Below are 25,435 nucleotides of genomic sequence, written 5' to 3'. Positions count from 1 at the left end.
CGAGGCCAGAGACAGAAAATGGAAACCAACCAAGAAATTGAGAATGATGAAAGAGTAAAAGAGAGGGAGACCGAGACAGAGGCAGAAGGACCTCGAGAATAACAGATACCCCAAATCAACATGATGAGAGGGACTGAAGCAGAGATGGACCCAAAGAAAATTACAGAGATTCTGTAATTCTGTAAGAAGGATGGGGTGAAAAGGAAAAGAAAAGCAGACAGGAAAACATTTGGATAAGTCCTGAGAGTAGGGATGTGCAGGGCTTTCCAGGGGGACAGGAATTGCTGGTAATATGTAGAGGGTGGGGTAGACTTCTAGGGACTCCCAGAAATTCTGATACAGAAGAGGCCAGAGGATCTTGCAATTCTCCTCACACCTCTGCCCCCATTCATCCATTTTAGCCTTTTCCATGTTCACACCCCTCTGGAATTTTAGAGGTTATTACAAAAATGTCTTCCTTAAGAATGATCCATGATCTAGTGTGGAAGGATCTTGTCCCATTTTCCATGAAATGAATGGGAAAACTGAGGTCCGGGATTTGGGAGGGATTTTAACATTAGAGCTACATTTTATTTTTTTTAAGATTTTTTTGATGTGGACCATTTTTTTTTTAAAGTCTTTGTTGAATTTGTTACAATATTGCTTCTGTTTTATGTTTTGGTTTTTTGGCCACGAGGCATGTGGGATCTTAGCTCCCCAAACAGGGATCAAACCTGCATCCCCTGCACTGGAAGGCGAAGCCTTAACCACTGGACCGCCAGAGAAGTCCCTAGAGCTACACTTTGTTGCACATGAATTAACTTGCAAGGTTGTTGGCTCTCTGTCATGGCACCTTGATTGGCGCATACCACATTTACCTTATGTTATAGTAATTTCTCTGTATATCCTTTTTGCTAATATATAAGTAGGCTCTTTAATAGCAAGATCTGTGTCTGCCCTTCTTTGTGGCGCCCACAGTGCCTTGTTCTTGTTTTTTGAGTGAACCAATGAATGGCCTCTAGAGATGTATAAGCAGAGGTTGGATGAATATCAATGAGGGGTGGAGTCCAGGGAATTGCTGCACTGAATGAGAAGTTGGAGATATATCTCTAGGCACCTTTTTGGTTTTGAGGTTCTATCAGCCCATATATAAGAAGCTGAGTTTGCTGTTTCTTTTCCTAGTTCTCTAGATATGCAGGGGTAAGACAGACACAAAGTGGGAAACCCCAGATTCCAAAGTAACTACCGTGGGCAGAACTCTGTACAAGGCATTTTACACAACTGATCTCATAGAATCATCACATTAACTGTTCCAGGTAGGTGTTATCCACATTTCGCAGATGAGGGCTCAGAGAGGTGAGGTGTTTTGCTCCAGGTCACATGGTTAGGAACTATGACAAATTAAGTCTAGAGACCTCTAAAGCCTGGTGATTGCCACAACACCGTGTTTCTACCAGTTTGAGAGATTTCCAAGCTTTCAGAAAGGCAAAGAAGGAGTTGAGAAATGGGGAAAACAGGGAGAAGACATGGCTTCTAAATTTAGGGTTGGGAGAGAGATTCGGAACTCTAAGCTGGGAAAAAAAATCCACTTTTATGAGAGTTAGAACAGGACATTTCTGCTCTTACCTGATTATCAACAGACCTGGAGAAGGAGGGACAGGGACAGAGAAACCCAGAGGTCGGGTATTGAGCACTGGAATCTCTTGCCATAGGTTCTGGTGTTGGGAGCTTGAGACATACGGGTGCCTATAGAATGCAGTCTTGGGAATTCCAGGCATTTCTCTTTCTGCTAGGAGGGTTGTTGGGAGTCTAGGGATGTCCAGGTTGTGGGTGTCCTATTCAGTGTTAGTGCTGTGCAGTAGAAATTCTTTTTTTTTTTTAATAGAAGAATGTCTTTTTATTTATTTATTTATATTTATTTATTTATTTTGGCTGCGTCAGGTCTTTTTTAATTTTTTTAATTTTTTTTTTTATTTTTATTGGGCTATAGGGGATGGGTTGGGAAATATCTCTGTAAGTTATGCCCTGCTAGGGAAATGTCCATTCTAATTTTCCTGGGATAGCTTTCGGAGCTTTTTCTTTTTCTTGGAGCTGTGGCTCTTGCTGGCAGCAGCCTCTTCAGGTCCACTGCTGAGAGGCTCCTCCTTGGAAGAGAATTTCCTCTTTTTCTTGGGGACCCTCTTGTTTCCTGACTCTTCAGGGTCACTATCTGGTTCCTCTTTGGGGAAAGATTTCTTCCTCTTGGTAAGACTTCCACTGCCAGCTGTCTCTTCAAGATCACTACTGACCAGCTCCTCCTTGGAAAAAGATTTTTTTTTGGGTTTGGAGGAGACAGATGGGTCTTCCATTCCATTCTCCTGAGGAGCCTCCTGGGGCTTTTGCTTTTTCTTCTTTTTGGGTCTTTCACTTGTCTCCTCACATTCCTCCGGGGTACTACTGCTGTTTTCTGAAGACACCAGGGCAATCGCAGCCAGCCTTTTCTTTTCCTTCTTCAAGCGCTTCTTCTGTTTCTCCAGCTTCCTAGTAATCTCAGCAGCCGCTTCCTCTGCCTGAAACATTGCCTCCTTCATGACATCCAGATTCTTTCGTGGAATCTCTCCAGTCTCATAGAAGGACAGCCGCTCCTCAACTTGTTCTCGAAGCTTCTCCCCAAATACACTGGTAGGTACCTCAGAGAAGCAATCAATTCGTGAGGCAATACTGCATTTGTTTGCCAGGTATCGGGAGATGTGGCCTTTGTTCTTGGCAGCTGCTCGGCCAATGAAGGTAGAGTGGAAAATGAGTCCATATTTTGGGGTGTTACCCCTTGTCTTCAGGGCTCTGGAAAGTTGGTCCCTGTGCTGGGCCCAGGGAATCATTCAGACACCAGGACTGACACAGGCCATCACTGTGTCGGGTCTTAGTTGCGGCATGTGGGATCTTTTTTATTGCAGCACGTGGGCTTCTCTCTAGTTGTGGCGTGAGGGCTCCAGACCTCATGGGCTCTCTAGTTGAGGCGCTCAGGCTCAGTAGTTGTGGCGTGTGGGCTTAGTTGCCTTGCAGCATGCGGGATCTTCGTTCCCCGACCAGGGATCGAACCTGTGTCCACTGCATTAGAAGGTGGATTCTTTACCACTGGACCACCACGGAAGTCCCTGTACAGTAGAAATTTAATATGGGTCACATACATAAAGTCTTCTAGTAGCCACATTTAAAAAAGTAAAAAAGAACTAGGTGAAACTAACTTTAATAGTATATTTTATTTAACCCAATGTATCCAAAATATTATATCCCTTCAACATGCAATCAATATAACATTATTTTAAATTCTTTTTTTTTTGGTGTTAAATCTGAAATTTGTTATTCAGTTTGCAGTTGACAAATCTCAATCTGTACCAGCCACATTTCTAGTTTAGTACTGGGGAATTCCCTGGTGGTCCAGTGGTTAGGACTGTGCTTCCACTGCAGAGGACATGTGTTTGATCCCTGGTCGGGGAACTTAGATCCCGAATGCCATGTGGCCAAAAAAAAAAAAAATCAAGTGTTCAGTAGTGGCATGTGGCTGGTGGCCACCATAGTGGACTGCAGGCTTAGAGCGTGCCTCGTACCTGGTTGGTCACAGGCAGCAGGAGCTTTGATGTTGGATCCAGACATCTTGGTTCCCACCCTTGATTCTTCTTACACCTTGACTTAGGAGTCCTTGTTCTTCTATGAGTATGGAGACATATTCCCAATTCCCACGGGTCAGAAGAATTGTGTATTTATTGCAGGGTATCTATTGCAGGCTCTGTGAAGTCCAGCTGCACAATAACTTCCACCTGCAACACTCTCCTTAAACGCCTCTTGCTGAGCTGCCAGTGACCTCCTGGCTGCTAAACCAGCCGTTTCCAGGGGTACTTTCCCTGGCTTCTCTGCTACACCTGCCGCCGCTGGCCGTTCTCCTTGACTCATCTGTCCCGAGTTGCTTCCTATCTCTCTGATCGATCCTTCTATCTTCTCCGTGACTCGGCACTCTCCATCCTTCCCTTCCATGTTGATGGTCTTCTGGGTGCTGCCCTTGGTCCTCTTACCTCTCACTCTACATGCAGGGAGACCTGGGTAATCTATCTTCACTTGTATCACCTTTATTTACAAGGATCTTAAGTCTCTATCTCCAGCTCTAAACCCTCCTGAGCTCTGGACTTAAATATCTATCCAATTGTCTACTGGAGTTCTCTCCTTTGAACGATCCCAAAGACATTGGGAATTCAACAAGACAAAACGGCACGAATCACCTTTTCCCTCAATGTATGATTTCTCCATTTGTATTATTAATTTGGTGAATGGCATCACTGGTTATCTGGTCACTGAAACCACAAACCTGGGATCAACAGGACTCCTTCTGTTCAGTTCCCATATCTGATTATCAAGTCCCATTAATTCTGCATCCTGAAGAATTCTGCTTCTTTTCCTCTTGACACTACTTAAGTTCAGTGCTCACTGTTTATTTTATTTTATTTTTTTTTTGGCCTTGCCATGCAGTTTGCAGGATCTTAGTTCTCTGACCAGGGATTGAACCCGGGACAGGGAAAGTGCTAAGTCCTAACCATTGGACTGCCAGAGAATTCCCTAGTTCAGTGCTCACTGTCCTGGCCTGGGTTATTACAGTGGGTTCCTAACTGGTTTCTTTGGACTTTCATGATCCGGCAATAGAGTGTAAGCTCCTTGAGGGCAGGCATTCCTATCTGTTCATGTAGATTCCCAGTGCCTAGGACAGCACCTGGCATATAGTGGGCATTCAGTGAGTATTTGTAGAGGAAATGTATGAGTAAAGGTCTGTTATCCGTCGTTCCAGCCTCACTTCCCACATCGTGTCCGATCCTCACTCGGCAGCCCTGAGTGTTGAGATTTCTGAGTGAGTTAGGTCTTTGCCGTCTTGTCCCATCTGCCTGCACACGCTGGGCTCCCATGTACACACTGTTTAAGACTCAGCCCCCATATCGTCACCCACGGGAAGCTTTGTCTCCCGAGTCTTGGTTAATTAAGTACCTGTTCTCTGTGGTCCCACAGCATACCGTGCATATCTCCAAAGTAGAGCTTACCTTGTTTTCTTCTATTTGTTGATTTATGTTGACTGTGCGCTCTTTGAGGGCAGGGTTTTTGATTGTTCCATCTCTAGTCCCAGCAATTGACCCATAAAGAACACTCCATAAAGTTTTTTTGAATGAATGCATGAAATCTCTTTTTTTCCTGTAAAGATTTTATTTTTTATTTTTTTAAATTTTATTTATTTATTTATTTATTTATGGCTGTGTTGGGTCTTCGTTTCTGTGCGAGGGCCTTCTCTAGTTGCGGCAAGTGGGGGCCACTCCTCATCGCGGTGCGCGGGCCTCTCACTATCGCGGCCTCTCTTGTTGCGGAGCACAGGCTCCAGACGCGCAGGCTCAGCAATAGTGGCTCATGGGCCTAGTCGCTCCGCGGCATGTGGGATCTTCCCAGACCAGAGCTCGAACCCGTGTCCCCTGCATTGGCAGGCAGATTCTCAACAACTGCGCCACCAGGGAAGCCCCAAGGTTTTATTTTTTAATTTTTTAAAATGTAGAGTATTTTGCTCATTCTTTTTCTTTTTTCTTTTTTTAAATTAGTTTTTATTGGAGTGTAGTTGCTTGCATGGAATCTCTGTATCCCAACTGACATCACATCTTGTTCTTTCGGGCCACACGGGGCACTTCAAAGGTACTGCTAATTTTTTTTTTTTTTAAATATTTAATGAATTGACATGTATTTATTTATTTATTTTTGGCTGTGTTGGGTCTTCGTTTCTGTGCGAGGGCTTTCTCTAGTTGTGGCAAGTGGGGGCCACTCTTCAACGCGGTGCACGGGCCTCTCACTGTCACGGCCTGTCTTGTTGCGGAGCACAGGCTCCAGACGTGCAGGCTCAGTAGTTGTGGCTCACGGGCCTAGTTGCTCCGCGGCATGTGGGATCTTCCCAGACCAGGGCTCGAACCCGTGTCCCCTGCATTGGCAGGCAGATTCTCAACCACTGCGCCACCACGGAAGCCCGGTACTGGTAATGTTTTTAAAGCTGGTTAGTAAGTCCAATAATGTGCACTTTATTATTCTTTATCCCTTGTATATGGACATATATATCTTCTTTTGTATGTATGGAGTATTTTATTAAAATAACTAAAAAAATTATTTTTGGAGGACTGGCCCTATATGCCAGTTTCTGTACTGGACTTCAGGGACAAGAGATGTACAAACACAGAGCCTACCCTCAAGCTGCTTACAGTCGAGAGAGAAGAAAAACTTGTGAACATGATATAGTGAGTTTTTACAAAGTGCTATGTGTAGTATCACAGAGGATAATGGAGAAAATCATGAAAGGCTTCACGGAGGAGCTATCTTTTGAGCTGAGGCGAAAGCATGTGTCCAGAGGCATGCAAGAGCAGTGCCTATTTCTGTGGAGTGGTTCTGTAAAACTGGACTCCAGGGTTCCTTAGGGTAGGATGGGAAATGGAAAGGCAAGTTGGTGAAGACCCCGACGGGCACACTGAACGATCTGCACGTCGCATTCCTGTAGGTAATAGGCAGCCATTGTGGTTCTGTAAGTGGGGAGTGATGTTTGGATTCATTCATCTCTCACCAAATACTGACACCTGAGTTCCTATCTGTTGCTACTTGGTCTGAGCCCATTCAGGTCCATCACTTTCTGCAAGAATACTGGGAAGCAGAGGGAGAGAGACGATCCCTTACAGGAGGGATACAGTAGGAAGGCTGAGTTGCCAAATACCGCATGGTGAGTAGGAGAAAGAACTCCAACTGGAACCCAGCTGTCTTCCCTCCCTGCTCATGCAGTCAGTTACTCTCCCTTGAGCTCCCCGTGTTGGGGCCATGCACTGGACCCTGGGGTAGACAAATCGTAAGTGATGAAGAGAAATGCCTCTACATTTCTGGGGAACTCCTAGTCTGAAGGTGCCGACTGCACACCTGAAGACATACAAAAGGCAGAGAAAGGAGGGGCTGGAAACTCTAGATACCCAGGTTAAGGGGTCCCATGAGGGACTGGGGGACTTCGTGGAGGAGGGGAGTGTGGAACAGGTTTGGGAAAGTGAGGCAGAACTGGGCTGGGGGGAAAGGAAAGAGGTGAAAATGACCCATGCAGTTTTGGAGGTGGGAAAGAACAAAACTTATGCTGCAGTCGTCGTAAGTGCTTTTAGTCTGGCAGTGTCTGTGTCAATGGCCTTGTGCAGCTACCCATGTGGCTCCTGCCGGTGTGTGTGCGGCTTTGCAGGGGCTGTGGGATGGCAGTAAAGGCCCTGGGTCCCTCTTTCTGTCGCCCTTCCTCCTCTTCTGCGCTAGGGGGGGCACCCTTCTAGAAGCAGGATGTCTGGGTTCCAGATTCTTCCCTCCCCAACCTCCCCCAGACATAAATCACAAGCGATTTCATTAAATGCACCTCCTGCTGGGGATGTTGGCTCATAATTCCTCTCTGATTAACCCCCACTACCCCAGCAAGTTTACAGGCCAAGAGAGGGAGGGGATAAGGGGGAGGGAAAAGGGAGGGATGGGGGGAATCCCAGGCCGGTGATGGATGCCTCTGTCAGCCCGGCTCGTATTTATTAATAGTCTTAATACGGGAAGCAATAAAGCAAGAGAGGGATTCTATTAATTAAATCATTGTTATAATTAACTTTCATTAAAGTAGGATCAATAAAGAGGAGTTGAGATGGAGAGAGGAGAGATCCATTATCTCTAATTTCCTTGGAAGGGATTCAGGGAACGAGATGGGGTTGCTAGGAGACAGCAACGTGGGGGAAGAAGGAAGGATGTAAGATGTCACCCAGGTGGGGCTGGAAGGGGGGTGGGCAGGAGGGTTTCAGGTGGATGGAGAGAGGGGACGGTGGGGGTGGCCCACCCACAGGCCCTGAAGGTAATGGGGGTGGCTGATAAGGGAGCTATTGGGATGGAGACCAGGGGGCTGTAGGCACGGTTAATGCCAGGCATTGCTGAGAGTCTTGGTGAGCACGTGGGTCCTTAATACATGCTTTGTGATGCTGTGTGTGTGTGTGTGTCTAGCCTGTGAAGCTGGTTAGAGTGGATGAATGTGTTTTTGTGATTGTGGAGTCTGTGTGTGCATATGGGTGTGTGAGGATGGCAAAAGAGGGAGAGAGGGAGGCAGGGCTGGCAGGAATTCAAATAATCTCTAGAGGTAGGAGGTTTAGGACATTTTTTACGAAGTGGATACTCAAAGGTGTGCACTCTTCATAGGAGTAATGCCTGTCCTTTGGCTCAAAGTACAGTGAAGGCTGTTTTGGAGAGTGAAGGTCTCAGCGGTGGAAACCTCCCCCCACTCCCAAGGCACTCACCTTGGCCCATCTGAGGTCCCTCACTGCCCTACCCCTGGGACTAAACCCTTCCCTCCCCCTCAGTTTGCTCCCTCCTGCACTGCAGTGTTCCCCGAGCCAGACCCCACCTGAGACAAAGGTTCCTCCCTCCTCTCTTCCCACTGGTGGCCAGCACACCAGGGGGCAAGATGGGAAAATACCCACAGGCTCCTCCCCAAGGCAGCGGGGGAGTCCCTTCCTCCCTCCCTCCCTCTTCCCTCCACTAAGGTCTAAGAAGCAGAGGTCTTGACCTTCTCTCATCTAGCCACACCTCATGATAAGAACACATTTTATTAGAATAGTTATACATGTCATATAAATATATTTGTCCAGCTACAGCTAAGAAGAGGGATATGGGTGGGGGAAGCTCTTATTGCTGAGGGGGGACCTGGAGAGGGAGGGAGGGCTGGCAAGTGGGGACACCTGGGACCATTTGTTCTCCCATCCCTCACAGAAGGCACAAATGCATCATTTCTTTCCATGTGAGGACCCTGGGGGGTGGTGGTAGGGAGGGACAGGAGATAAGAGTACAGAAAACCTCAAAAATACAAAAGAAACATCCAAACTTAATATCTAATGGTATAGAAAAGGCTGGGCTGGGGTATGGAAGGCAGTGGGACAAAAGAAGGCGGAACCAGGGAAGTTCAGAACTGGTAGAGACCTAAAGGGGTCATGATGTCAATCCAGGCCCCAGGGAAAACTCAGGTAAACAAACACAGACCCCAAACAAGAGAGGGTGGGGTGCCCCAGGAATTGGCTTCGGGGCATCAGAGTGTGAGTGTGTGAGTGTGTGTGTGTGTGTGTGTGTGTGTGTGTGTGTGTGGTGGTGGTGGTGTAGTGGCTGGTGTGAGTGACAGAAGCAACCAGGGCCAGGAGGGGGTGATTTGATTCCCCCTGGAGAAGGCCTCCTCCATCTGGGTTTCTCCAAAACCACTTTCAGGGAGTAAATTCAGCCACTGCTTCCAAGAAGGAACCCCTGCCTGGACAGTAGAGCCAGGTAGGAGAGGATGAAGATGGAGAGCTTGGGATGAAATCACACGGGAGCGGGTCTCAGGCAACAGAATATCATGGAGCCGAGTGTGTTGGAAAAGAGGCATGAAACCTAAGTGTACGTCTATGCATGAGTGTGTGCATGTGTGTAAGTGTGTATTTGTGTGTGTACTGGGGGTGCGGGGGTGGGATCATTCAAAGGTGAAGGGGTCCTGGGTGCTGAAAAAGAAGTGTCCATCCACGTGGTCCTCCAGGGCATCCTTATCGCTCTCGGCTGGGAAGCGCTCCTTACAAATAGGACACTCCTTCCATGGGGGTGTGGTAGGGCCCCCAGTGCTGGCCTCTGACAAGGGACCCACCGCAAAGCCACTAAAGAGAGACAGAGGAGAAAGGAGAAGGTCAGTGTGCTCCACTGCCTTCTTGGCTTTTGGACCTCAGGGAGAGGGACCCACACATGTGGGCTCCCAGATGACCCTGTTCCTAATGCAGCACTCTGGTAGTTCCCTCTGCTAGCCTCTCATAGTATCCCTCTCCCCACAACACTGGAAGCCTTAGTTTCCCAGCTCCCCATGCCCTCTTTTCTTTAGTCCCTGCTGGTTTCTCTAGTACAGAGCCCATCCCCCAACCTCCTGCTCTCCTCCCTCCATCTCCGTCTGCTGCCTAATGAGGCTGAAAATGAGTCTGACATCATCCTTCATCTTCCTGCTCCAGCCTGGAAGGATGACAGCATCACCCGCTCCCTGCCCTGAGCCCATCTCACATCCAGGCAAAGTGGGGGGCTGGATGATAAGATCTCTCTTTCCCCCTGCCTTCCCCTCTTGAACTGTGGAAGAAAAGGGAAGGTAGGGGGGCAATCTGATACTTGAATTCCCCACCCAAAGGGTCCCCCAGGGAAGTCAGAGAAGAGGGATAGCATCTAAGGAGTGACCAGATGGATGCTGGACCCCAGTCTTCTTTCTGTTCCTGTCCCAAGGGGCCTTGGTCACCTCTCTTCAATCCCTGACAGAGCCTAGGTACTCACCTGGTGGTTGGGGAAGGGGTAGGGGCAGGAGAGAGGGGATGCAGGGCAATTTGGGCTCCATGGAAGATGGTGCTGCTAGAACAACACAGAAGCCAGTTAAAGGCAGGGCCTCTGAGTGCGCGCGTGCATTGATAGGCACCAGTGATTTGGAGTGGTGGGTCATTTTCTGTGTCAATACAACTATACCTCCTTTTCTTGGTTGGGGCCAAGAAGAGGGAGGTTGGGGGAAGGGCATGAGGACTGTTCACCTGGATGCCCTATCCACGGGCATCCTCCCACCTCCCTCCTGTCCTCCCCCTTTGGCACTCACCTGGCCATGTCATAGAAGGCATTGCCCAGTTCCGGAAGTAGCAGGTTGGCCTCCTCACCACCACTCTGCACAGCTGCCATCAGGACTGACTTCTCATCTTCAGCCTCCTGGGCACCAAAGGGATAGGGTTGAGTTTTGGGGTAGTGTCCCCAGCCGGGGGAGCAGCACACTGGGACAGGTAAGGGAAGTCTAGGCCGGGACTGTTAACACAGAGTTGTCGTAAGAGTGGAGCAGGAGAAGTGTTTTGATGAGGGTTGGTGCACAGGAAGAGAACGGGTGTGGGGAGGAGGGGCCGGCAGCACTGAGGCTACTGGGTCAGACTGGGTTTTGGGGTGGTGTCCACTTGGTGGCCCTGAAGAGAGCCTGGGCCTGCCTGCTCTCCCCCAAGAGAAAAGAGAGCCCTGTATGGCTAAGACTCTCTGCTCTGGAGGCTGGGCCACTTGGGGTTGGTCCTACCTCTTGTCCCTGACCCTGCCCCATCTCCCCTCTGTGCTCACAGAGTCAGAGCTACTGTCCTCAGCTGGTCCTGAGAGGTGGGGAGCGATGGGAGCCGGCTGGCTGATGACAACTAGGGGAGAAGCCTCTCGTGGCCCTGTGGCAGGGGAGGAGCCCAGGTCTCCATGCTCACACAGACCATAGGGCGGGAGCCTCATGTCTTCTGGAGACTCATCCTCTGAGTCTGTCAGAGCCGCTGGGCAGCCTGCAGGTGAGGGAGCGGGCGGAGAAGAAAGAAGGAAGCATTGTTAGAGGGTCGGATCAGCTCTGGCTTCTCTGGATGAGGGATACAGTTAAGCTAATCAGGGGCCAGGGTCTGGGAAGGAAAAAGGCAAAACACAGAGGGCAGAGGCAGCTCCCAGAGGGGTCACGTGGAGCTTTCCCAACACAGGGAGGGAGAACGGGGAAGAGGTGTCCCAAGACTGGGGGTGTACAGACGCAGCCCTGCAGCGGCCTCCTCATCCTCTGTGGCAGGGTCCTCATTCCACTTCTCGTCTGCCACCTTCTCCAGGCGGGCCTCCAGCTTTCTCATGTACTCTAGCAGTTCCTGGACGTGGAGGAAAGACATGTGAGAGGCTGGGAAGATGCGAACCGCGCAGCCCTGCACAGCCTTCCCTCGCGTCCAGGATGAACTCTGATCGCCTCAGGATTAGACGCTTTTGCCAAAGGGGGGGGGGCAGTTTAAGGCAGATCCTCCCCCCACAGCCCCCAGCCCTCCTTCACCCCTTCTTCTCCCAGCAACCCTCCCCTGTCCTGCCAAGGCGGCTAATAAGTGCAGCCATGGTCCCATTTTTAGCCTCGGGGCCCTCTTCACAGATGCCAGTTTCTAAGCCAAGAAGTGACAAGAAGATACAAAGTTTCCAGCCCTCAAGCCCTCCGCTGGGGCCTCCAGGGGGCTGGCTTATGGCTTCTCACCTGCTTCTCCTCCTGGAGCTGCTCCTTTTCCTTCTGGAGCACGCGCAGGGCTGACCGCAGCTCCGCCAGCTCCCGCCTACTCTCTGACAACTGCACCTGAGCAGAAAGGGCCAGAGGGAATCTGGAGCCTAGAAGGTACCTCCCAGAACCTGGGCTCTGACCTGGACACAACAATCTAGAACCACGACTCTCCGTGCCTTCGCTCCTCTCTTGCCCTGACACACAGGAGGCCCCGACACTCTGACACTCTTCTTCCACGAGTCCCTTGTCTTGGCCGCAGGAGACTCACCTGAGTCCTAGTCTCTGTCTCCCAAGTGGGGACCTGGATGACTGTCTCTGGGCTGGGGTGCAGAGGGCTTGGTCATAGCAGGGGGCACTCTAGAATTCTCCTAAGTCATCCCTACTGGGCCCAGAATGTGTGCCGAGAGCAGAAAGGGACATGGCATGCTTCAAACCAACGAGGGCTGGGGGGCGTGCACGTGGGATGCTGCCCAACAGAGAAGTGAGTGCCTAGAACTTCTGAGCCCACAGCCAAGACAGAGGGAAGGGGCACTGATGCCTCAGGAGGCCCGGGCCCAGGACTCTCGGATGGCCGGGCGCCTCACCAGGCTAGAGTCCTTTTCCTGGGCCAGTTCAGTCTTGAACACTTGGTTCTGGGTCTTCTCCTCCTGTACTGCCTTTTCCAGTCGAAGTATCTCTGCACTCAGCTTTAGGATCTTGTCCTTCTCGGCCTGGGAGACGCCGAAAAGGAAAACGGGAGGGTAAAGGAAATGGGATGCCACTGGCAACAGCACCATTCCTCACTGTGTCTCTTCTTTATTTAACTGAATATTTTGGAGTGATTTCCCCTTCTTGCCTTCCTCATCCCCTGTACCCCCGAATGGAGGAAGGTCCCTGACAGCACGGCGCCTTGCTGATCAGGGATGGGTATCACGGCAGGGCCGGCGCCTAGGACGGTAAATGTTTCTGAATCAAGATGGTAACCAAGACAGGTGCTACAGAGATCCGGATCTAGACACTCTGCTCAGGGAGGGGCCACACCTGGCCAGCAACTGTACCTCCCTCACAGCCCCTCCCCACCCATAAGTCCTCTAAGGTTCTCACCCCCGTCTCTCTCCTCCCAGGGGATCTGACCACACAGAGGTGCAGGCAGTAGCAGCCAGGAGCCTGCAGGTCCCCCCATCCCTCTACCTCCACACTCTGCAGCAGCCCCGCCCGCTCCTTGCTCCACTGGCTTTTTTCCTCCTTCAAGTGCAGACTGAGCTCAGCCAGCCTGCCGTTGACTCCGGCCACTTCCAGGCGGCTGCGGTGCAGCTCGGCTATGGTGCGGTCCCTGGCTCCCGCTGCGCTGGCCAGCTCCTCCCCAAGAAGGGCGGCTTTCTGCTGGCTCGAGGCTGCAAGCTCCTGGGCGCCTCGAAGCTGCTCCTTCAGGGGCTCCAGCTCAGCCTCAGGAGAAAGGAGGAGATGGAATCAGGGCTCCCAGTGAGTCATTTGTGAGCCCGGAAGGTAACTAGGCTCCCTCCACTCCCGCACCGCATCAGGACTCAGGATTGGGTTGTTTAGTCTTGAGCCACGTCTTTCCCCCCTACTTGTCTACAACCAGCCCTGGAACATTTTCCACCCCCTGTTGCCGAGGGGCTTCACTCACCACCCGCTGCTGGGCCTGGCCGAGGGTGCCCTTCATCTGGGCCATCCTGTCCTTCAGTCGCTGGGCCTGAGCACTCTGCTCCTCCTGCCGGCCCCTGGCCTCCTGCAGCTCCAAATTCAAGCGACAGTTCTCCTGCTGTGCCGCCTGGAGCTCAGCCTGATGGCGGCAGAGAGCACGTAAGGAAAGGGGATACATATTGGGGTGGCCATGGAGGTGGACCTCTGTGATGAGAGAAGCCAAGGTTCCACCCCTCAGATTTAACACAAACTCAAGCATTCAACCCTGGCCAGCCCTTCCTGGGTTCTCAGTGCAAAGCGTCTCAATCCTGAGCAACCCGTCTCCAGTGGCACGGCCTGGGGTCTTCCCCTGCCCCACGTCTGCTTCCCCGCTCTTCCTTTTCGATCAAAACTCAATCTGGATGTCCTGCAAGCCTCTCACACTCGGCATATTCTACCTCCCACTCCACCCCCGTACTTGCCACTCTTGTTTCTGTCCATGGCACTAACTACTTCTCAAGTCACTTGGGCTGGATACCTCAGTGCCACGCGTGGTTCTGTTCTCTCCCTAGGGGCCCACAGGATGGATGCTTCTCCATCCTCCATCTTGTTCACAGCCATTTTCTCTTTTCTACTGTTACCACGACCACATTAGCTCAGGCTCTGGTCATTTCTTGCTTAGACTACTGAATAATCTCACAACTAGCTCATTTTCCACAAGGCAATCAGATTAATAATCTTTTTTTTTTTTTCCCCCGGCCGCGCCACGTGGCTTGTGGGATCTTAGTTCCCTGACCAGGGATTGAACCCAGGCCCTCAGCAGTGAAAGCTCAGAGTCCTAACCACTGGACTGCACTGGACCGGAATTTCCAGATTAATCTTCTTTAAGAACATTCTTTAAGTACGTGTCCCCCACTTGAAAATCATCAACGCCTCTCACTGCTTACAGAATAAAGACTAAACTCAAGAACCTCTACAATCTGACCTAGGCCTTACCTCAAACTCTTTACCCACACATTCAACTGCTCTGAGTGTCCTGGACTCTAAGCCTTTGCTCATGTTTTTTTGGGGGTTTTTTTAGAATTTATTTATTTTTTATTTATGTGTTTACTTATGTATTTATTTATTTATTTACGGCTGCATTGGGTCTTCGTTGCTGTGCGTGGGCTTTCTCTAGTTGCAGTGAGTGGGGGCTACTCTTCGTTGCGGTGCGTGGGCTTCTCATTGCGGTGGCTTCTCTTGTTGCAGAGCACGGGCTCTAGGCGCTTGGGCTTCAGTAGCTGTGGCGCGAGGGCTCAGTAGTTGTGGTTTACGGGCTCTAGAGCGCAGGCTCAGTAGTTGTGGCACACGGGCTGAGATGCTCCGCGGCACGTGGGATCTTCCCGGACCAGGTCTCGAACCCGTGTCCCCTGCATTGGCAGGCGGATTCTTAACCACTGCGCCACCAGGGAAGCCCCTCATGTGTTCCTCTGTTCCTAGAATGGCCTCCCTCTCATCTCTGTCCACTCAAATTCTACCTACTCTTCACTGCTGAGCAAATGGTTTTCAGACCATCTCCCATAGAAGCCTAGGGTTCTGATGAAGCCATTTAGAAGCTGAAATATTTGATTTCAACTTCTGCCAAATTATGAAAAATTATGTTGAAAAACAATGCACAAACTCACAAGTTAGCACACTGGAGATCATCAAGCACTGATATGTGCTTCCAGGTTAATTCATTTTTGTGCAAAGCTCAGAAGAAAGTTTCAATTGTATTTTCTATTGACGTGGAGAGCAAACTGAGATCGCAAGGTAGAAGCTTAAAAATTATCATTTGCACCTGCTTGTGCGTGAGACTCAAGGTGTTCTCAATACTGTACGACCACAACACAATACAGAAACATATTAGCTGCTGAGGCTGACAAAACAGTCATCCATAACCTCCAATTTCCAAGTTTGGTATCCATCAAAATATCTAATTGCTTTCATTGCTTTATAAGTAAATGTTATACATTTGAATTTATAAAAGTAAATTTATAGTACAGCACTGGATGGATAATTGAGAAAGCAAACCAACTCTGAGCCCTTACCTCGCTTTGCTCCTTGTCTGCCTGCACTTCCTTCAGCTGCCCAAGGAGCTTCTCTTGTTCCCGAGTCAGGGCCTTCACCGTGTCTCTAACCCTGTGAGTGGTGGATGCAATGTCAGAAGACCGACTGGTCACCAGAGAAGGAACAAAGACTCAGACTTCTGTCTTGAGCCCTTCTGCTGGGGCTCCTCTAGCCCAGACCTCCACTTCTCTCTGGGATGCCCAAATCCCCAAACCAAGACGATCCAGTTCTAAGCCCCAAGTACCCAAGATTCCTAGTTTTAGAGCACAATATAGAAATAAACAGTTGTTCTTTTCTCTTTATGTATCACTTTAAGGGATGTTCTGCTGATGGCTTCCCAGTTGTTTGCACTGAATCAAGAGACCGGAATTCAGTCTTTTCTAGACAAGGGGCAGTCATTATTGATGATAAACTTTTGATCTAGGTCAGAAGTCGGCAGATGTTATCTGTAAAGGGCCTGACAGTAAATATTTTAGGCTCTGCAGGCCATGTGGACCTCTGTGGCAACCTCTCAACGCTGCCACTGGAGTGTGGAAGCAGCCATGGACGATATGTAAATGAATGAGTATGGCAGTAAAACTTTATTTATGAACACTGGAATTTGAATTTCATATGATTTTCACATGTCACAAAATATTACTCTTCTTTTGTTTTTCAACCATTAAAAATTGTCAAAACCATTCTTACCTTGTGGGCTGTACAAAACCACGTGCGTGGCAGGCTGGATTTGGCATGTGGGCCACAGTTTGCTGACCCCTGGTCTACACAGTCCCTGATCTTTTCCAGATGCTCGGTTTGATCCCAATTTTTCCATTCCATGATTTAGAACCTAGACATTTAGTATCTCCCTAGGGCAAGACTAACATATCCTGGACTGAAGAAGCCTTAGTGATCAACTCACTTTTTACTCTGGGTCTTGGATAGCATGCCTCTTTCCTTTAAAGAGTTTTTCTAAAAATATCAAATCTACCAGTACTGAATGAAAGAAACTTAATTATGTCATTTGATGAAAGAAGTGTTTCTCCTGGTGAAAATCTGAAGGACAGGCATGGGAGGTGGTCAATATTCGTGCTATTTGGTAGAAAGAATAGTTGTCTGGCAGAAGAAAGAAATTTATTCTATGTGGCTCCAGAGGTCTAAACCAGGACCAAGGAATGAAAGTTATAGGAGGGTAAATACAACACAAGAGATACAAAAATGACAGCTGTCTGATATTGAAAGAGGCTGCCTTCTGAGGTAGTGATCTTCCCTCACATACCCTCTGAAATACTTTACATTCCTCCCAATGCTAAGATTCTATGATTTGTACCTTTTTTTCAGGGCAGAGATCCCATAACATTTCTGGATCACCAGTTCTAACATTTCCTAATAGTGAGAACAGAGTCTAATCTTATGCTTTGCTGAGGTAAAATCTGAAATCCATCCTCTCTTATCCTGCCTGGACCCTCCTATCCATTCTCTTCTTCCAAATCCTCCATTCCTAGCTCCTGCTTTGCCTTTGCTGCACAATAAATGGTAATGATGATTATTTCCAAAGGTGAGAAATACAGAATAGGTTAGCAAAGATGGAAGCGAGCTTGGCAGAAAAATTACCCCCAGTAATTGGAATACCCTGAGTGAGGTTGAGAAGGGAAAGAGAAACCATGTGAGATGGAGAGCAGGTCTTGCCTACCTGACACAGGAGGCTGGGGTTCGAGGGTCACGGGAAGCAAAGGGAAGTAACGGGGGTAGAGGGGTCCCCTCACCTGTCCAGCTCCACCTCTTTCGTCAGCACCTTCTCACTGATGGTCTGGATGTCATCTTCCAGCTCCAGGATGCGGGCCACATGGTCTCCCTGTTGCCGGCTCAGGATGTCCTTCTCTTCCGTGAGCTCCCCGTGGGACCGGGAAAGCCCCTGGAATTAAGTTTCCCCAAGAAGAAGAGGGAAGCTGAGATTCATCTCTCAAAGAGTTCAGTAAAGGCTTAGGAGGAGAATTCCTAAGTTTGACTATCCACCCTTCTACCCGGTCACCTTCCTTGACGAAGAAACTTTAAGGGAACATCCCCTTCCCGGTGAAGACGGCCACCTCCACCCTAACTCAGCACTCCTGTGTTCACAGAACTGAGGCTCACTACAAATTTGGGACGTGTCTCCCATCATATCCAGTTTAATACTACTTGTGACCCCCTAAACCTATATCTTAGATGCCAGAACCATCTTAACAGCCCACTAACGTCTCCCCTTTACTGTCTTCACTGGGTTCAGATGTTGGACCCCAGGTGAGCAGGCAGGCCCCTCCCCGCAGCAGCCCTACTCCCACCTTGTACTGCTCCTCCAGCTCCACGCGCTCCCGCCTGGCGGTTGCCAGAGCCTCCTCGAGCTCCTGTACTCGGCTCCTCAGCTCTGTCACCTGCCCCTCCAGCTGCAGCTTCAGCTGCATCAGGTCATTCTTCTCTTGCTGGCTCTCATCCAGCTGGTTCTACAGGGGACGGGATGAGAAGGGGAGTCTGCCTGTGAAGCGCCCATTCCAAGGTCCCATCCCCACCGCTCTGCAGATACATGTCAGGGCTGGGAAGTTACATCAGTACAGGCTATAAAGAGGCGAGTCAGGGGAGGCTTGGTGTGCTACTGAACCCTGCCCACCACCCATCAGACACACCAGCTCCCGGCACTCTTAACTGCCCACCCCTCTTTTCCCCGCTGAGGCCTGGTCCCTCCTTTGCCCAGCAATTGCAGGAACCCCTTGTCTGGCAGAAGTCTTTCTCAATCCACACAGACAAAGGGGATGGTTCCCCTAATTTTACCCTATCTGTTCTGGAGTCAGACAGATGTGGGTTTAAATCTCCAATACAATTTTTACTAGCCAGGTGACTTTGAACAAGTTACTTAACTTCTCTGAGTCTCTCTCCTCATGTGTAATGTGATCCCTTAGCCTGGGTTGTTTTAAGGTTTAAATGAGAACAATGAATGTAAAAACAGAACACGGGTAGGAGATCACCCACCTCTGACTTATGTAAGATATAAACATCTTCCTACTCTTGTATTGATTCCATATGTTTAGAGGGTTCCACAGGGCAGGAGTTTGTGTAAATCACAAACTACTCATTCCCACCTGTTGAGCTTTCCTCAGGCCTGTCCTCTTGTCTGGGGAATGTACTTCCTCCCCACCTGGTCCTGTCCTTCACCTTCCTTCAGGAAGTCTTCTTTGCTAACATCTGCCTCCACTCCCTAATTCTTCTCTATTTGGTCCAACAGAAAAATAATACAAGCTACATAAATAATTTAAAATTTTCTAGTAGACACTTAAGAAAAGTAGTAAGAAGCAGATGGAATTCATTTATCTAATCCAGTCAATCCAAAATGTTATCATTTCAACATGTAATCAATATAAACAATTATTGAGATCTTTTACATTCTTTGTGTGTGTGTGTTTGTGTGTGTGTGTGTGTTTTGGCTGCGCCACGCAGCTTGTGTGAACCCAGGTCCTTGGCAGTGAGAGAGTCCTAACCAGTACACCGCCAGGGAATTCCCTACATTCTTTTTTTAAATACTAAGTCTTCAAATCCGGTGTGTATTTTATCCATACAGAACACCTCAATTTAGACCACTCACATTTCAAGTGCTCAAGAGCCACATGTGGGTAGTGGCTGCACAGGTCTGGGGCCCTACTGATCTGCTCTCACTCCTCACTTGCCCTGGAAGTGGGTTTCATCCTCCCCTTCCTTGCAATGTTCCTTCCCCGCGTGGCCTCCCTCTACCCTTTGCATGTTCCTCTAGTGCCTAGGGAAGGCTCCTGGAGAAGGAAGGCTAAAAAAATTCTTAGGACATCTTGAGTGACGTTGGCCTGTGGGTGGCTTGCTTTCCTACTCTATGTGTTCGTGTCTGTCTGTGTCAGATTGAGACTTTCCTGTAGGCAAGGCTTTGTATAACTCCCAGTGAGGTCTGCAGTTGAGGCTACAGCGAGGGGAGGGTGAAGCGGGAAGGGGCCCCTTGCAATGCTATCCTCTGGCGCCCTCGCCCAGGAGCAGCTCTGTTGCTCTGCTCTCACCTGCAGCACAGTTGCCTTGGGAACAACCAGCAGGATGTCAGAGCCGCCGTCAGTCTCCTCCAGGGTCACCAGTTCATCCATGGGCCGTGGCTCTCGGAACTGGAAAGGGGGGCTCTGCCCACACACCCGGCCCTGGCGGTTCACGTACCGGAACTGGTAGAGCTGGGCTCCGGGTTTGGGCAGGTAGCTGGCTGTGGGAAGAAGTACAGACCCAGGACCCCAATATGATCCCAGGCCCTCAAGTGCTCAGCAGGTCCCCCTTCCCCTTGATGTGTCTTATTATCCACTGTCTTTGGCCCCAGCCCCTTGTTACCTGTTCTATAGACTGTTTTCTCTCCTCTCCACCTCCCACAGGCTATTTCTGATCCCTGGGATACTCTTCTCCCTCCTTTCTGCCTAGCCTTCTCTTTCCTCTCTTTCCCAAACCTACCCTCCTTAATAATAATAATAACAACAAAAACAACAATGCTAGTTACCATTTTCTGAGTACCCATTTTGTACCAGGCACTTTGCTAACAGCTTTATCTGTATCATTTAAAATTTTCATATTGTCCCTGTAAGCTAGGCATCCCCTTTTACTGTTAAGATAACAGACACAGAGAGCGTAAATAATTTGCCCAAGGTCAAACAGCTTGTAAGTAATTAGAGCTGAGATTTGAAGCCGGGTCTTTCAAAATCTAATGAGCATCTTCTTGTTAATATATGAAGCCACTTTTCCCTCTTCCCTACCCCCTAGTCCCACAAGAAGAGTTCCTCCTTTTTTGGTAAGAGGCAGGACTAGCGGCCCTTTTACAGTTCCTTTCTTGTCTGAATCCCTGATTCTTTGAAAATCCCATGATTCTGTATCTGCTGAGACCACTACCCTCTTCCAAACCTCCATCCCCTTGACTCCTCCTTCCCGGTTTTCCCTCTTCCCTTGTACCTTGGAACTGGACACTGGCATGGATCGGGGAACCATCAGTTGCACTTTCAGGCACCGAAGACCACACAAACGTGTGGTAATCCCGGACACAGGCAGCCTCCACCTGTCAAAGCCCACGGTGGGAGAGGGGTATAGTGAGGCAACTACCAGCTCCGGAAGGTGGAAAAGGCTGAGGGATTGAACCAGGGGTGGGTAGGATGGTGTTGCAGTGGCAAGGATGCTGAGAGACAGGGAAAGTGGAGGGATGCTAGTGTGTCAGGAGAGAGCAAGGCTAAGATGGGGAGATGGGCTTTGCTTACACACATGGTCTTGTCATCTGTGACATCTTTCTCCCTTTCTCCTTTGGTTCAGAAACCAAATCATTCCCCTTATTCCAGACAACCCATGGCCCGTAAGCCTGAGCCAAAAGGGGGTCCAGGGATACCTTGAAGATGCCAATCCAGTCGCTGGCACTGGGCACAGTGCCTGGGGGGAGCGTGTAGTGACACTCCACCTTGGTGTTGGGGATGTAGGTCCGGGCTACATTCAGAAAGTTGACTCCACCCCGGGATGGTGCCCGGCTTAGCAATGATTCTTCCATTCTGGCCCTGAGATGGCTGCCCTCCTATGAAACGAAGATTGAATATCCTGAAGTCTCTCCCCCTCCGCCTCTCTGCCCCCCAACTCTGTCCCCACCCACAGCCCCTGCTCCTGGAGATGAAGGCGTATCTGGTTTCCAGCCCCTGAGGGTTATAGGACCCTTTAAAGGTATCAATCTTAGTCTCTAGGGCATAGGTCTGGCCTTCTGGGTCAGTACCCATCCTGTCTCACACTATACCCTCTGAGTCACAGACTCTCCCTAGAGGTAAGAGCTCTCTAATTTCTGCTCCCTTTTCACAGCCCCATTGACCAAGCCTCAGTCTCCCAGGCTCGGCCTCCTGCAGTCCCTCCTTTTCCATCTCTTAATAGCCTTGACCATTCCAAATTCTTCAGCCTCCATCGCCTCACCCCATCCCCTACATCTTCTGGCTCTTGAATTCAACATCCAACTGAGGCGGGGGGCCCCCTCATTCTGAGCAGGCCTCCTTGCCCACTCCAGCTATACCCAGGAATGACTTAGGACACCTGAAAACAGCAACTCTCTCTGAAAGTAACGAGTGAGTCTTTGGAGCTGGAATATGGCTGGGGGTGCGAAGAGACCAATCTTCAAGCCCCTGAACTCTCACCCTCTGTCTCCGTCTCTCAGCTGTCTTCCGCCATGAGCAAAAAAAAAAAAGCCCGCACTCTCATCCAAGAGACAAAGGGAAAGGGAGGATAAAAGGAAAGATAGGTTCTGTCCCTCACTCATTCCTCCAGGAAGTCAAGAATTCTGGAGGCGGCTGCTTCAAGGGTGGAGTGAAACACTCAGCAGGAACATGGTGCTGCGGGGAGATGGAATGTGGGGGCCTGGAGCCAGGAAAGCCCCACCCCCGGGTAGGGACAGCCTGGAAGTAAGGGGCCCTGGGAAGGGAAATGTACACATAATGTTGAGAGAAGGAGAAATAGTTCAAAAAGAACCTCATATTCTTCTCTTCAGGTCTTGCCAGGAGCAGGGCTAGAAACCTACTGGTTTGACGGTTCGTTAACCCATCGCTGGTATTCCCCTCCCCACCCCCCATTTTCTCTGCTCCCCTTAGCCTCCATTCTAAGTGCCTGAACCCTTCCATCTGCTTGGATTGGTAGTTGGAGGCATGTTATAGGATGGGATTAAGACGAAGTGTTCCAAGTTAGGTGGGGAGAGTTCAATGGAAAATATGAGGCTAGGGTGAGGAAAGATAACAATAACAACAGTCAAGAGAACTCCTAAACCCAGGGCTGTGAGATGGCCCTTGTCATCTCTCATCTCCAGCCCACTGAGCTTTGTCCTGTGTCAGTCACAGTAATGCACGTCCAATCAACCATGGCCCCTAGTCATGTGCACGCCCCCAAACATCACAAACCCACACCAGGCTGAAGCCAGGTGGGTAGGGACTTTAAAAGAGGACAGAAAATCAGTAAAGAAGGGAAGGTGGGCCAGCTCTACAAAAAGGAGCTACTTCTCCCTCCAAAATAGAGACTGAATTGACGACAAGAAGTTTCTCTGAATTTTCATCTCTCTGAAAAATCCCTAGTTAAAACGAGTCCATGTTTTTTCCCAAATACAATTCTTCTGGCTTTCTAAGAGGGGGTGAACTGTCCTCAAAGACATTGTCCTGGGGACCCCAACTATTCCCCACAAACAAAATTCAAAAAAGCTGGAAATATCCCCCAGGCCTGAATGAGAGCTCTGGGCAACTAAGGTGTATATGTGTAGCCAGATTCAGGTGTTTGCATGGGGCGGGGAGGGGGGTGTCCCCATCCCCCCCACGCTGTAGGGCTCTAGAGTTCTTTGACACTCTACACCTTGGAAGGTTCCCCCCCGCCAAGGGATTCAGCGTGGTAAAGGCCTTTGGATTGGTGGCGGGGCGCGGGGGTTGGCGGTTTGGGGGATTAGTGGTAAGGGAAGGTTTGTGGGGTCAAGTCTTGCCTGGCCGAGGACGAGCAGACTTCAGCCTCCCTCACAACTCCCTTAGGCCTATCAAGCTTTATAGAGAAGGACTGAGAGGGAGGGGAGAACAGTCAGGGGGCAGCCCCTGATCAGGGCCCCCTTGAGACCAAGAACTCCCGAAACAGGGGGGTGGCTTCTCCAGTACGGAAAGTATTAGCACCCAAACGCTCCTGCTTCCCTCTTCTACGGTTCCCTTAGATTATCCTTTCACAGACTGGAAAGTGGGGGGATCCCCCATAAGATCGCCCCCAAATTAGGCCAAGTTTCTTACCCCACAGACGGATCAGCTGTCCCCTCACCTTTCACCAACAACAAAAACAGCACTCGGCTCCGAGAGGGGGAGGGAGAAGGGTGGGCGCGAAGGCTTCTGGGGTTTGTGGTTCCTCCGCGCGTTTTTTGCCAGTGAGCTTGAGCGGATCTGGGACTACATGTGCCAGGAGGCTGTGCGCAAGGAGGGCGGAGTAGAGGGCGGCCGTGGTAGCGGCGTCACCGCCGCATCCTGGGAGGCGTAGTTCTCACTTCCGCGGCAGCAAATGAGGGTGTGGCCAGCAAAGGACTTCACGGACCAAGATTCCTTGCGAGGGGGCAGGCTATATGAGTGGCTACTGCTGGTTGGTGCCCTGCGTGGTTGGGGGCGGTGAGGAGGAGTTACGGCTCTAACGACCCCTGTGTAATGCTTCAGAGAGGGTCGAACGAGTTCGGGTGCGCACTCCCGTTTACTTTTAACACCAACCTGCGAGGTAGGCAGTTTTGTTATCCACCCTTTACAGACGAAGAAACTAAAGCCCAGAACGGTTACGGAACCGGTCTAAAGTATCAAAGCTATGAGATGGTAGGATTGCACGACTCCAAGTGCTCTCGCCACTACATCACAGCTACCTACCATTTAGGGGATAGGAAACTGTATAACAGCTGTGGTAGCAGGTTCTCCTTTGCTTCAACCTCAGGGACAGCCCCTGTAAATACTGTGTTGTGTGCACCGCTGACCGTTTTTTTCCAACTTGAAGGTTTCACTGCCAGGGGCCTGCCAATACTCACAGTCCTGGCCTGGGCATCCCTGGAATGGCCTCTAGGTCCAGGAGGAGGATCCATTGTCTGACGTGGTGGTGTGGGGAGAGGGGGGAAGCTGAAGTGAGAAGAATCAAGTTGAAAAGGGAACCTGGCATAATTCAGGACGGGTCACAATTCAGAAACAAGACACTTGTGGGGCTAGTTTGCCCAAGCCTCTTAACTGGTTTAAATTAATTAGGATAACAGTCCATGTGCTTTTGTTTAGAAGAGGTGAAAGATTCACACTCCTCCCACACCCCCGAGTCACATTAAAGACTTGGGCATCCTCCTCCCCCTACCTGCTCTGGACCCTCCAAGTAGTCTGAGGCATTCAAAATGATCTCTCTCTCTGTCTCCGTATTAAGGATTACCGTCTAAAGATTGATTTGATCTTCCTGGGTGCCTGCTTTAATTCTCTGCTGCATTGTTACGGAGCCTCTGCCTTTTCCAAGTTTTGGGGTAGTATTTTGCTTTTATGACTGAATAGGGTGGCTGGTGCCTGCCCTTGGGTGCCTTTCATCTGAAGATCTCCAAGCACTTAACAATAAGTCATCGGGCTTCACAAACATTAAGGTGACATGTCTGTGTCATTAGTCAGGATTTATGAGTTATGGAACAAGCTGGTGGTTGCAGAGATGGCTCAAGGTCCTGGGGTGGGTTCAGAGTGAGGCCTGTTCAGGGACCCAAGTCTCAATTGTTCTTGGTTTTTGTCTTCCACCCAGAATAAAGGCTTGGGCATCCTGCTCCCCCTACTCAGTCTCAGCTGGAGCTAAAAATAATAACAACTTCCATTTACTGGGTGTTTACCATGTGTTTAAACTATGCTAAGGATTTTTCCATTTAACACAACAGTCTTGTATAGTAGGCCTTATTATCAACCCCATTTTACATATGATGAAAATTGAGGCACAGACAATTAAGAGAGTTACCTGGGGTCATCCAACTAGTAAGTGGTAGAATCAGGATTCAAGCACAGCTAGTCAGTACACCATATTACCACCCCGGAAACTCCTGTTACGGAATACTAACACCCTTTGTTCTAAGAAACAATGCTGTTATTCAGGGGACAAGTGTTCACTGAACATTTATGTGCAAGGTGATGT

The 25,435-nt window shown here is 49.7% G+C and overlaps 2 protein-coding genes across 3 annotated transcripts; both read right to left on the bottom strand.

Moving 5' to 3' along the window:
- Positions 1 to 2,024: 2,024 nt before the first annotated feature.
- Positions 2,025 to 2,801, bottom strand: LOC133101236 (nucleolar protein 56-like). Its single transcript, XM_061205901.1, has one exon. It carries the CDS (start codon positions 2,547 to 2,549, stop codon positions 2,025 to 2,027), a length of 525 nt encoding a protein of 174 aa, XP_061061884.1. The 5' UTR covers positions 2,550 to 2,801.
- A 5,798-nt stretch (positions 2,802 to 8,599) lies between these two features.
- Positions 8,600 to 23,633, bottom strand: CALCOCO1 (calcium binding and coiled-coil domain 1). 2 transcript variants are annotated; one of them, XM_061204432.1, is made up of 15 exons: positions 23,554 to 23,633; positions 21,162 to 21,341; positions 20,738 to 20,840; positions 19,816 to 20,006; positions 18,088 to 18,246; positions 17,533 to 17,681; positions 15,769 to 15,859; positions 13,704 to 13,859; positions 13,247 to 13,501; positions 12,661 to 12,786; positions 12,056 to 12,151; positions 11,579 to 11,687; positions 11,143 to 11,345; positions 10,646 to 10,752; positions 8,600 to 9,683 (listed from the first exon to the last, which is right to left on the bottom strand). In XM_061204432.1, exons 2-15 carry the CDS (start codon positions 21,315 to 21,317, stop codon positions 9,506 to 9,508), a joined length of 2,079 nt encoding a protein of 692 aa, XP_061060415.1. In that variant the 5' UTR covers positions 21,318 to 21,341; positions 23,554 to 23,633; the 3' UTR covers positions 8,600 to 9,505. The 2 variants fall into 2 exon arrangements, with proteins under 2 accessions (XP_061060415.1, XP_061060416.1); XM_061204433.1 differs by lacking the exon at positions 12,661 to 12,786.
- Between the last annotated feature and the right edge of the window lie 1,802 nt (positions 23,634 to 25,435).

The sequence above is a fragment of the Eubalaena glacialis genome, chromosome 11 (genome assembly GCF_028564815.1).
Source record: "Eubalaena glacialis isolate mEubGla1 chromosome 11, mEubGla1.1.hap2.+ XY, whole genome shotgun sequence".
NCBI lineage: Eukaryota > Metazoa > Chordata > Mammalia > Artiodactyla > Balaenidae > Eubalaena > Eubalaena glacialis.
The sequence above is the reverse complement of the archived record's forward strand: the minus strand, read 5'-3'. Positions and strand labels throughout refer to the sequence as shown.